The 12,354-nt window shown below is 38.1% G+C and overlaps 1 protein-coding gene across 1 annotated transcript in view; it reads right to left on the bottom strand.

Annotated features, from left to right (window-relative positions):
• Positions 1-9,952, bottom strand: part of LOC131758158 (alpha-fetoprotein-like) — a 38,016-nt gene extending 28,064 nt beyond the window's left edge. The window contains exons 1-6 of the mRNA XM_059066111.1: positions 9,868-9,952; positions 8,699-8,750; positions 8,411-8,552; positions 6,867-7,078; positions 3,790-3,922; positions 681-778 (exon numbers count right to left, since the gene is read on the bottom strand). Coding sequence (XP_058922094.1) covers positions 681-778; positions 3,790-3,922; positions 6,867-7,078; positions 8,411-8,552; positions 8,699-8,750; positions 9,868-9,952 — 722 coding nt within the window. The remainder of the gene's footprint in view (positions 1-680; positions 779-3,789; positions 3,923-6,866; positions 7,079-8,410; positions 8,553-8,698; positions 8,751-9,867) is intronic.
• Positions 9,953-12,354: the final 2,402 nt, after the last annotated feature.

The following is a 12,354-nucleotide window of genomic DNA, read 5'->3' as shown; positions in this document are numbered from 1 at the left end:
TCCCTTGTCCCTCTCTATTGACAACTGAAAAACATCCCTGAAATTTTTCTAGAAATATGAAAAATGGGCTTGTCTTATAAGGAAAACTGAGCTTCCAGACAGCCCAATGTTATCCTAAATTGGGGAAGAAGGTGATATAAGGGAAGATGCATGTCTTCAGGGGTAAACTTGGGACAGAAACACAATTTGGGCCCAAGATAGAGGCATACTGAGTAGCATCAAATTCTCCTCCCACCTCACACTCCTCTATCCCCACCCCAAAAAACACCACTCACTTTTTCTGTCCTACATGACATTAAAGCCAAAATATTTCTTATCTTCCAAGAGAAAAATACCTTTTGTCCTCTAGCCTTTACCATGCAGAACTACTAAGTGTGAGCATCTGAATGTACAGAATCTTTTGTGCACTGGAGAAGAGCCTAAAGGATTTGAGCTGATGGAAGAAGTTGATAGAGGAGATATCAACCCCACAGGAGATAGTGGGTAGAGAGGAGGACTGTGCAGTTTCAGGCACAGCCCAGTGTGCCTTATTGAACAGGCAAGTACCACACGTGTAAAGAAAGGAAACAGATTTGCACTGAGACATTAGCTAAACGAAAGACAAATCATTTTTCAAATGAGTTTAATCAAAGAGGGTCATCCAAAGCAACAAAGTCCACAAATCTAAATAGGTAACTTACACTGCTTTTGCTACTTTGTGGTTGAATTTAATCCCAATCTCACATAAGTGGTGATGCCTCGAAGATATTTCTCTCACATATTTTCTGATGGGTTCTAGCTGTAATTAGAAAACTGACTCATCAAAGAACTATGGTAACAACAGAAGAAGTTCATCTCATGGTTAGTAAAGAAGAGAGAAAAATAAAAATCATGTATCTCCCCCAAATTAGAAAGTTTTTATTGTCTTATCTATGAGGCCAAATGTAAAAGCATAATTTGGTGAAGTTTCTGTTTTTTTGTTTTTTGTTTTTTACAAAATAGCATCACACTTCCCCAGAGATTGTTCGTCCCAGAACTTAGACATTTGGCATATAAATGAGAACAAGAAAGTGAACAAACAAAAATCCAGAGAGCCACTAGAATAAATTTTGATAACATCTTACAGTTGTATTTTGGTTTTATTCAAGTTACTAGCCCTGTCATCTTGAACATGTCTCCAAATGTTTACCTATGATATATGCTCCAGTTTTGCAATATATATTAATGGAGCCCCTCCCAGAAAATTTTCATATTCTTTAAGCCAGAATTTTGACTTTTGCCTTCTAATAAAAAGCACATGTATTTAAGTCTCTAACCAAAAGTATATACTCAATTTGATCACAACAATATACAAAATAAAACCTGTGAATGAAAAAAATGAATAAAAGGAAATATACCAAAATTGGTATCTCTGTGTGGTGGGAGAATAAACAACATCTTAAAATTTCAGAAGAGCTCTATATATTCACTTAAAACATTATATTGACCATATATTATTTTAACTTGGGGTAACCGGACCTTACAATGTTTTTTTAAAGAACATGTTAGATAATGTATACAGAGGCAATATTCAAACCACAAATCTGGCACAATGATAATAAATTATACTTTATAATTAATTATAAATATAAATTTTATCCTTATTTTGTTGTATTATACTCATTTGAAATCAAATACAAACAAGCTTATCCACTTCACAAGAGAGTCTGTGAAGGCTTAACTCATAAACCACATTCTCTGATCATAGATACAACTTTTACATGATTGGCTATGCAATTTTCTCTGGGCAAGGAGTAAGAACTAGGAACAGACATCCTGGAGGCAGCAAGACTGTAAACATCACAAAGTGAGGGAGAGGAGAAAAGAACTCTTAGCTAACTTAAAAGCATCTGCTTATGCTTAGTATATGGATGGACCTAGAGATTGTCATACTGAGTGAAATAAGTCAGACAAAGAAAGACAAATATCATATGATGTTGCTTATATGTGGAATCTAAAAAAAAATAGTACAAATGAACTTATTTATAAAACAGACATAGAGTCGCAGATGTAGAAAATAAACTTATGGTTACCAGGGGGAAATTGGGGTTGGGAAGGTAGGGATAAATAGGGAGATTGGGATTGACATATACACACTACTATATAAAAAATCGATAACTGAGAAGAACCTACTGTATAGCACAAGGAACTCAATACTCTGCAATGACCTATATGGGAAAGAATCTAAACAAGGGTGGATATATGTATATGTATAACTGATTCACTTTGCTGTGCAGCAGAAACTAACACAACATTGTAAATCAACTATACTCCAATAAAAAATTTTTTTTTAATTATAGGGACATGTTATACATTAAGGAAAAATTTCCTCTGAACGGGTTAAGATTAAGAAAACTTTGAAACAAGTTACCTAAAAACAACTAACCTTCATGAAAAAGTTCATTCTTGCAAAATGCCAGGTAATGAGACCTAAGTCTACACAATCACTTGTTTTTGTTGTTTTTAATAATATAAAACCAACAGGAGAAAAAAATGACTGTCCTGCTTAGGAATTCAGAATTGGCTTCTGAAGGAATTGGAGATGACTAGGGAAAGAAATATATATAAGTAGCTTTAATGATAATAGCTACGATTATTGAGTACTTAGCATATGTCAGACTCTTTAGATACATTATTTAATTTCTTACACAAGGTAGATGATGAGGAGCTCAATAGGAGAAATAGCTTTAGTGGAATAGAGAAATAGGGGTTGAGAGGAATATGAGAGAAATTCTCACTGAGGATATTAAAAAAAACAGCAAGGAAGAAGCGGCACTGCCCTTAGACTTGAGGAATTCATAAAAACGATTATCAAACTACTATTCATTTCAGCACGACCTTGGGAAAATCCATCTGGTGTGCCTTCTAAAGATGGTTACTTTGTGTTGATATTTAGAACCTTTAATGAACATACATAAAAAATACTTTTATCATGGAACTAATCACCGATTTACATCTATTCAATGAAGGAGAAAAGCCACACGGTTAAAATTAAGTGTGAGGCTAACTGTAATTTCCAAAGATGGCTATAATAACAACTTCTATCCCATGTTCTTCTTACAATGAGCTTTTGTTACAGTATATTTAGTTTCCCCTTCAAACTGGTGAGATTTTATGATATTTCAACCAATAGAGTAAAGCATAAATAACTTTTGAATCCTGGTCATAAAAGGCCATACAATTTCTGCTTCATCCACTAGAAAACTCATTCTTGAGACTTTGGCCATATGTCAGCAGTCCAGCTGCCCTGAGGCTGCATTCTGTGAAGCAGCCCAAACCAGCCAAGGCAGAGAGACCACATGGAAAGGCCCTGAGATAATATGAGGAGAAAGAGATGTTGGACCAAACCCCAGGTACTACAGACCTTCAGAGCCCCAGCCATTGACTGCAACCCCATGAAAAATCAGGAGCCAGAAAAGCCCAGATGAGCCCTTCCTGAATTCCTGACCCACTGAAACCATAAGAGTAATAAACTAATTGTTATTGTTCTGAGTCACTAAATCTTGGGGTGTTTTGTTATATAGAAATAATAACTGGAATATTAAATATTTATTATGAAGTTATATTTATGCTAGATCATGCTTCTCAAAATTTAAGGACTATATGAATTGCCTGAATATCTTGTTAAAATGAAGTCTTCTTTAGCAGGCCTGGAGAAAAGCTTCAGACTGTATTTCTAACAAACTGCCAGGTGATGCATATGCTGCTGGTCCATAGTCCACACTTAGCATAACAAGTCCCTAAGTAAGAGTTGACATATGAATAGTTTACCTTTATCTGGAAGCATTCAGTCTTATTTTCTTCTTGGCAACAAGACTGAACAGCTGTTTCATAGCAAGCAGACATGGTCAGAATAGTGGGTCCATACAAGAATGGATGCTTCCTAGAAGTTTCATAAATGAACCTGTAATTTGACAAATACAAAGCTATATAAATTGGAATTCGAGAACATATGCTGACACTGTTTCTTAAAAACTTAGGATTCATTTAGTTTTGTTGACCTGAAACTTCTAGAATTTCATGGTGACAGAAATAGGATAGCACTGTACTTAAATGCATCAAAAGTTCACTACAGAGAGATCACTGTGAGGTTAGACAGTGCCCATGAAGTCACCAACTGTACTTTCTGGACCAGTAGGTAAAGAAAATCAGTAATTACAACTTTTCATTTTTATATAAGTAGTAGGAGATAGAAAGTTCAATAGTCTAAACTGATTGTAAATGGAGGATTGTACACCTGGTGAAGGCAAATTAACTTTAGAAGCTATTGGTGGGTGAAGAGGAATCTCTGAAATCATCCATAAGATCTTTCTAGACTAGAAAAGTTAATGCCATTTTCCTCCGAGACATGTTACTCAATATTTTGTTTTCTTACTAAATCCCAGTCTTAATTTGCTTCTCAAATTTATTCTTTACACTCATTATAGAGCCTGGGCACCAGGCCTGCCTTTCACTTATAATCATATCTCCTCACACTATTCCACAAAGCTTACTCAAATTATTTACTCCCCACCTCCCCACACACACAAATACCCCCAAAAAGTTGACAGTGCAGACAAAAACTGGCTCAATGCTCACACAAATCCACTTTCTCTTCTTGTGTTCAAAGGAAGACTACTTTTCCAGCCTCTCCTGCAGTTAGGTGGGAACATATAACTGAGTTCTAATCAATGAAATATGAATAAACATGCCACACACCAATCCTAGGTTTGGCTATTAATTACTTTGCACAGTTCCCTAGTCTCTCTCTTTCTTTTTTGCAGTAACCTTGGAAACACATGCTCCAGAGGGTATAGCTCCAAGATGGAAGGATCCTGCACTCCTGAGTTACCCCTTGGAAGAGAGGTGTCGGGAGCTGAGCTGAGCTGGAGAAGCCTGACCTGCCAAGTTCCAGAGTAGCCAATGAAGACAAAAAGCCAAAATGAAAGTATAGTTAAGGCTTTAATCATTTACTGGGATAGTATAAGCAAATGGCTAAACTAGAGAAAATGCTGACCCCCACCCAACCTCCACCCTCACCCCCCTTACTCTTGGAAGTTCAGTCAATAGATTTGTTTCATTTCAGCAAAGTTTCTCAAGCCCAACTTGTAAAAAAAGAAAAGCAGAATTGACATTGTCAAGATACATCTGCCACCCAAGATAAGGCAAAATTCTTGGTTGATAGGAAATTTCATTGGAGCCATTCAATATCTCTGCTCTCTGTTGGGTACTATGCTAAACTAAGAGTACATTTTTGTGCTGCAGTAACTTAGTTCCCATAGAGGATTTTCAGTATGAACTAATCTAATTTCAAATCTCCAAAGGCAAAGTTGAACTTAGTATAAGGAAAAAGCTTTCTAATAATTAGAGCCATTTAAAAATAGAATGTCCCTATTGCAAGGTAACAAGCGGTCACACTTATCTTACAATGATCAAAACTGTTATTGAAAATTCCTTAGATAATCCAAAGATAAAATAACTACAGTTTGGTGTATCTGTATTCTATCTTTTGCTATCTTTTGATAAGACTGAAATAGCAGACTTTTCCTCTAGCTTTGATATAAGTTACTGTTTCTTTGGTGGAGAACTAAACAAAGTTGTTGATATAATTATGAAGCAAGTAGTTAGAAAATTATTTTCCCCTGAATATTTATGGTTGTATGCACATAAGTTAAATTAGCATATAAAATAACTCCTTGATACAGACTTAATTGTAAATGTTCAAGAAGAGATTAGATTCACTGCCTGAGTATTGGTTAGATTTTGTAATCTCTGAATGCTCAAACCTGATTTTATAAATCTCACCTAGAGTGGATAGCACTTCACTTACTAGGTAGCCAAGTTCATATTACAGTTTCCCATTTGGTTGCCCCTAATGTCAGACCAGTTGGAACCGGCCCAATCCCTTGTCCCTTAGTCCTTTCTCCCTAAGTGACTGGGGCCATTTAATTCCTTCCTGAAGGCTCAGTAACTTCTGGGGCAATTCTGCCCATGTATAGGTGAATTAAAAGTGTTTACGTTGTTCAACATCAAGTCACCCTGCCTGCTCATTCATTTCTGGTTTAGAGTTTCATGTCTAAAATCTGAAATCAAACCACCACCATGCCTTTTGCACTAGATCCAGCATTCAGATCTTTTCCTTATTCCCAGTGTCTGAGTCTGTCTTGACCAGATGGCCAGAACTGCATTCCTTGAGAACTGAAGCTTTGTGCTTCTCTTGTCATTTCTACCTCTCTCTGGTTTTGGTTTCCTGTCCCTAACTTGCTCATACCTCACTTTCTAAAGATAGACTTCTGTGCTAACTAGGAAACCAAAATATGAGCTCACCTACCCATGGGCTATCATGCTATCCACTCCAGGTAGGAATTACAGAATCAGAGTTCTTGAGTAGAAAACTCATCTCTGTCTGATCCACAATTATTACTTATTCCTAGGTTCCCAATGACATACTCTATCTCCATGCCTATCAGATACCCCTCCTGCTATCCCTTGGTGAACCTCCAAAATACCAGCCCATTGCCTGAGCTATTACCTGCTCTCTATTCCCAATACTCTGTTTATTGTGCTTTGCCTACTAGACTGTATTCATTTGCTATTGGTCTGACCAACCTAACCTTTAAGGAGATGGGTCCTTTACAGATCCTAGTCCTTTTTAATGTTTCATGGCACAGGCATTTTCATGCCCTCTTGGGTTCGCTAAAACGATGTTGTCATTGTGAGGGAAAAAAAAAATTGTAGCTCAAATTTTCTCTTTAATTTTATATAATCAAACATTGTGTACTCAGAGGCTTTTATATTAAAACAAAAGATCTGTCTTCAAAATTGGAAAATACTCTTTTTCAAAGACCTGGCAAGGAAAAGTGACTTACTTCTCTTTCACCGGCACTTGATTCTCTTTGTCCATCTCACAGATCTGCTCAGGATTTGAAATTTGGAATATATCACTGTAACCTGCAACATCCTTTTTGTATGATAGGAAGCACTTGTGTCTTGCTGAGTTATTTGTATTGCAACAGTCAGAAAATACATGTCTGTCAGCCAACCCTTGGTTATTGCAAATATGCTCTAGGAAGGTAGTCATCTGTAGGAGGAAATAATAAATTAAGGGAAAGCACTTGTGGTCTACATTTCTAACCACAGGTAAGTTAAGGAATTATATAGAAAAGGCAACTGAGTGCAACTGAGGGCATAATGTTATACTCTGTATCCAATAGTCCCTGGTCATAGCTCTTTTGAGTGAAAGCCTTTTAAAAGGTTCTTAAGTCTAAATTCCCACATGCTGGACATTGGCCAAATAGAATTTATCATTTTCTCCCTACCTATGTAAGTGCTTCATTTTCATACAGTTGAAGGTATTAAAATAAAAGTAAGCCAAAATGTCCAAGACCTAAAGAAATCAAGGTATTTTTAATAAGAATTACCCACCAAGAAACAGCTGTCAGTTTGTTTTCTTGCTTCCTGATTGTTTTTAGTTGATTTCCATGGGAACTTATTTTAAAAGTTAAACTCTGAGGCAATGTGTATTCAGTGTCAAATATTCAAATAGAAATGTAATGATTCAGTTTTCAAGTATCTTTGAATGGCAGTAAATGTGTGGGGTGCTGTAAACCTCAAATGACATATGCTTCCAGATTTGTGGGATAAGGGCAAAAAAGGTCAACTTTGGAAATGGAAGTAAGAAGAAATCAATATAAAATAAGTGAGGCTAGCCACTGGCAAACGAACTTCATTTAAAGTGTGTCTCTAATTAGACTAATGATTTTTCTATGACTACTTAGAGTCTGGTAAAAAATAGGTAGGTTTTAGCCCAAGAAGATGGAGTGAAAAAAATATATAAATAAAAAAGAAAATTATTTATTTGTATTTAAATTGTTGATATGAGAATAATTGATCCAAAAATATGTAGATTATAAGAATATGTTAGTTTTCATCAAGAATTTTTCTAATCACAAGATAGACATATTTTATGAGACAACAGTAATTTTCAAGATTTTCTACTAAGTGGGAAAAAAGCCTATAATAATATTCACTTTTTTCTCCTTTTTTGTATTCTCTTGGAAATTTTTAAAATCAGTACATTAGTTTCCCAGAAACCTTTATATGAGGATGTCAGACAATAATATTCTAGTGACAGAGACAGAGCAACTGGCTTAAATGAACAAACTGGCATTCTAGGGTATAGTTCATTCTCTTGAGCATTTGGTTCTCAGAGTCTGATCTCCCAGATATGAAATGATAAAATGTAAGTTTATAAACCTACAAAGATTATATCTTGAGTGTGACACACGTACATATTGTTGCCTTAAAATCCCTTGCCTAATTATTCAATCATCCCACTTCATAACAACATCTTTTGTTTGCAATTTAGTTTTTAAAACAACAGAGAGAAAAAGGCAGAACATGATTCACCTACCAATTGGTGACAACATTCTGAAGGTGATTCATGTGGCTTGAGGCTTTTGCATTTCTCTGAAAGATCTAGCAATTCTTTAACTGTGGTTTGTACTTTTTCATAAGTCATTTTCTGAAGAAACTGTGCAACCATAATACTAGTGCTGAAATAGAACACTTGTGTGAATGCTGAAGATAGAATCAAACTCTTCCTCCATCAATCTTATTATATCACTGCCCTACTCCCCCCCCCAAAATAATTAATATGATTTTACATTTCAAACAAAAGAATACTGATAATAAAACTCACACAGCTCTTAAGTTCTCCTCTAGATAATTCTGGCTATTAGTGTGCTGCATGGCTGAAAAGAAATGAGATTTTATTTACTGAAGAGGAAATTTTCCAAACTGAAATCTCCCTTGGCAATTCAAATCTATATTTATTCATTCATAAATTTCCAGATTTATTTTTGTTTATATCATAAACCAGAACAAATTATAAGAATATATCTTTTATTTAAACTGTATTCTGTGAATTATTTCTTTCTAGTCAAACACATCATGTAGTTGAACTGTCATCGGCTTACAAATAAGTTGCACATACCTGTATTGATACTTCTGAATTAATTAAACTTGACTCTTTGGTTATCTCTTATTAGAAGTTACTAGCACACGCAAAGAACACTAAGAAAATTAAAGCCTGGCATTAGGAACAAAAGTATAAATATTAACACTTTGCCAGGCTTAATATGGCAAAGGCAGTAACTCATACACCTTGGATTCGCTCATCATCTTCATCTTCATCATCTCCACTCACCACATACACATACACATGCTCTCTATTGAAAACAGTGTCTTCCTTCTAATATCAATAGCTTCAAAAGAGCTTAGCAGCTATCTATTTAATAAAGAAACCATTATTATTTACATATTAACAAGTAAAGGCTTTGGAGACAGTTATTCTGAGTTCAGCTTCTAGCTCTGATACTCAATATGGCCTTGAGGAAATAATTTAAGCACTCAGAGTTTCTGTTTCTCTATCAAATGTAAATAACTTCTACTACATTGGGTGGTTGTTAGGATTAAATGAAAGCCTATGTGTGAAGCATTGAGCACAGTGCCTGGCACATAGTAGGTACTGAATAATGTAGCTCATGGGATTATTCTTGCTACTATAAACACTATTGCTCTAACTAAAATCATTTATCCAATTTTAAATACAAGTTTGAAATATGTCATTCTCTGACCTAAAGTGGAAGTAAGGTGGAAAATGGAAAATGAGATCTTCCTGTGTATGTTGCCTCAATAAATCAATTCTCTTTCTGTATCTATTCCACAGGTTAATTTCTAGCAATCTTCAATGACTCTACAGACAGTGATGAGCACTGAGAAAGATAAGCCTTTCCATGTATATGTTAATAGTCATTATGTTTCATCTCCTGGCACATGGGTGTATAGACTGTAAATAGGATTCCCTACCTGCATCTAGTAAACTTCTCTGAAGAGTCTGACATTTAATGTAGCTGAAGAAAACAAGAAAAGATATGGTTCTAACAGTCTTCATTATTTCAGATGAATCGTTATAGAGTATGTTCTATCATTTGAGAGACTTGAAGAATCCTCTTATATTCTTTCCAAGTAGTTGCTATTAATAATTAACGTTTTTCTGGTGAATGTTTTTCCACCTTGGCCACTATGACTCACAAAAACTTACAGAAATTCATGACAATGAAGAAATATTTTTGATAGATAGCATTCATTAACGAATACTGGATTTTAAAATGAGTCACGTCGGGGAGGAGCTTCAAGATGGCTGAAGAGTGAGACGCGGAGATCACCTTCCTCCCCACAAACACATCAGAAATACATCTACATGTGGAACAGCTCCTACAGAACACCTACAGAACACCTACTGAACGCTGGCAGAAGACCTCAGACCTCCCAAAAGGCAAGAAACTCCCCACGTACCTGGGTAGGGCAAAAGAAGAAAGAATAAACAGAGACAAAAGAATAGGGACGGGACCTGCACCAGTGGGAGGGAGCCGTGAAGGAGGAAAGGTTCCCACACACTAGAAGCCCCTTCGCGGACGGAGACTGCGGGTGGCGGAGGGGGGAGCTTCGGAGCCGCAAAGGAGAGCACAGTAACAGGGGTGCGGAGGGCAAAGCAGAGAGATTCCCACACAGAGGATCGGTGCCGACCGGCACTCACCAGCCCGAGAGGCTTGTCTGCTCACCCGCCGGGATGGGCGGGGCCGGAACCTGAGCCTCGGTCTTCAGTCAGATCACAGAGAGAGGACTGGGGTTGGTGGCATGAACACAGCCTGAAGGGGGCTAAGTGCGCCACGGCTGGCCGGGAGGGAGTCCGGGAGAAGTCTGGAGCTGCTGAAGAGGTAAGAGACTTTTTCTTGCCTCTTTGTTTCCTCGTGCCCGAGAAGAGGGGATTAACAGCGCCACTTAAAAGGAGCTCCAGAGTCGGGCGTGAGACGCGGCTATCAGCGCGGACCCCGGAAACGGGCATGAGGCGCTAAGGCTGCTGCTGCCGCCACCAAGAAGCCTGTGTGCGAGCACAGGTCATTCTCCACACCTCCCCTCCCGGGAGCCTGTGCAGCCTGCCACTGCCGGGGTCCCGGGATCCAGGGACAACTTCCCTGGGAGAACGCACGTTGCGCCTCACGCTGGTGCAACGTCACGCCGGCCTCTGCCACCGAGGGCTCGCCCCACATCCGTGCCCCTCCCTCCCCCCGGCCTGTGCCAGAGCCCATGAAGCAGCTGCTTCTTTAACCCCGTCCTGTCTGAGCGAAGAACAGACGCCCTCAGGCGACCTACACGCAGAGGCGGGGCCAAATCCAAAGCGGAACCCCAGGAGCTGTGCGAACAAAGAAGAGAAAGGCAAATTTCTCCCAGCAGCCTCAGGAGCAGCGGATTAAAGCTCCACAATCAACTTGATGTACCCTGCATCTGTGGAATAACAGAATAGACAGAGAATCATCCCAAATTGAGGAGGTGGACTTTGGGAGCAATTATATATATATATTTTCCCCCTTTTTCTCTTTTTGTGAGCGTGCATGTGTAGGCTTCTGTGTGTGATTTTGTCTGTATAGCTTTGCTTTTACCATTTGTCCTAGGGTTCTGTCTGTCCGTTTTTTAATTTTATTACTTTAAAAAATGTTTTCTACAAAAAGAAATGTTTTTCTTAATATAATTATTTTTTATTTTACTAACTTTATGTTATTTTATCTTCTTCTTTCTTTCTTTCCTTTTTTTTCTCCCTTTTATTCTGAGCTGTGTGGATGACAGGCTCATGGTGCTCCAGCCAGGCATCAGGGCTGTGCCTCTGAGGTAGGTGAGCCAAGTTCAGGACACTGGACCACAAGAGACCTCCCAGCTCTACATAATATCAAACAGTGAAAATCTCCCAGAGATCTCCATTTCAATGCCAAGACCCAGCTCCACTCAACGACCAGCAAGTTACAGTGCTGGACACCCTATGCCAAACAACTAGCAAGACAGGAACACAACCCCATCCATTAGCACAGAGGCTGCCTAAAATCATAATACGGCCACAGACACACCAGAACACACCACCACACGTGGATCTGCCCACCAAGAAGACAAGATCCAGCCTCATCCACCAGAACACAGGCACTAGTCCCCTCCACCACGAAGCCTACACAACCCACTGAACCAACCTTAGCCACTGGGGAAAGACACACAAAAAAACGGGAACTACAAACCTGCAGCCTGCGAAAAGGAGACCCCAAACACAGTAAGTTAAGCAAAATGAGAAGACAGAGAAACACACAGCAGATGAAGGAGCTAGGCAAAAACCCACCAGGCCTAACAAATGAAAAGGAAATAGGCAGTATCCCTGCAAAAGAATTCAGAATAATGATGGTAAAGATGATCCAAAATCTTGGATATAGAATGGAGAAAATACAAGAAACGTTTAACAAAGACCTAGAAGAA

Source organism: Kogia breviceps, chromosome 6 (assembly GCF_026419965.1).
Source record: "Kogia breviceps isolate mKogBre1 chromosome 6, mKogBre1 haplotype 1, whole genome shotgun sequence".
In the NCBI taxonomy this organism is placed as follows: Eukaryota; Metazoa; Chordata; class Mammalia; order Artiodactyla; family Physeteridae; genus Kogia; species Kogia breviceps.
Note: the sequence above shows the minus strand (reverse complement) of the source record. Positions and strands in the feature narration are given on the sequence as shown.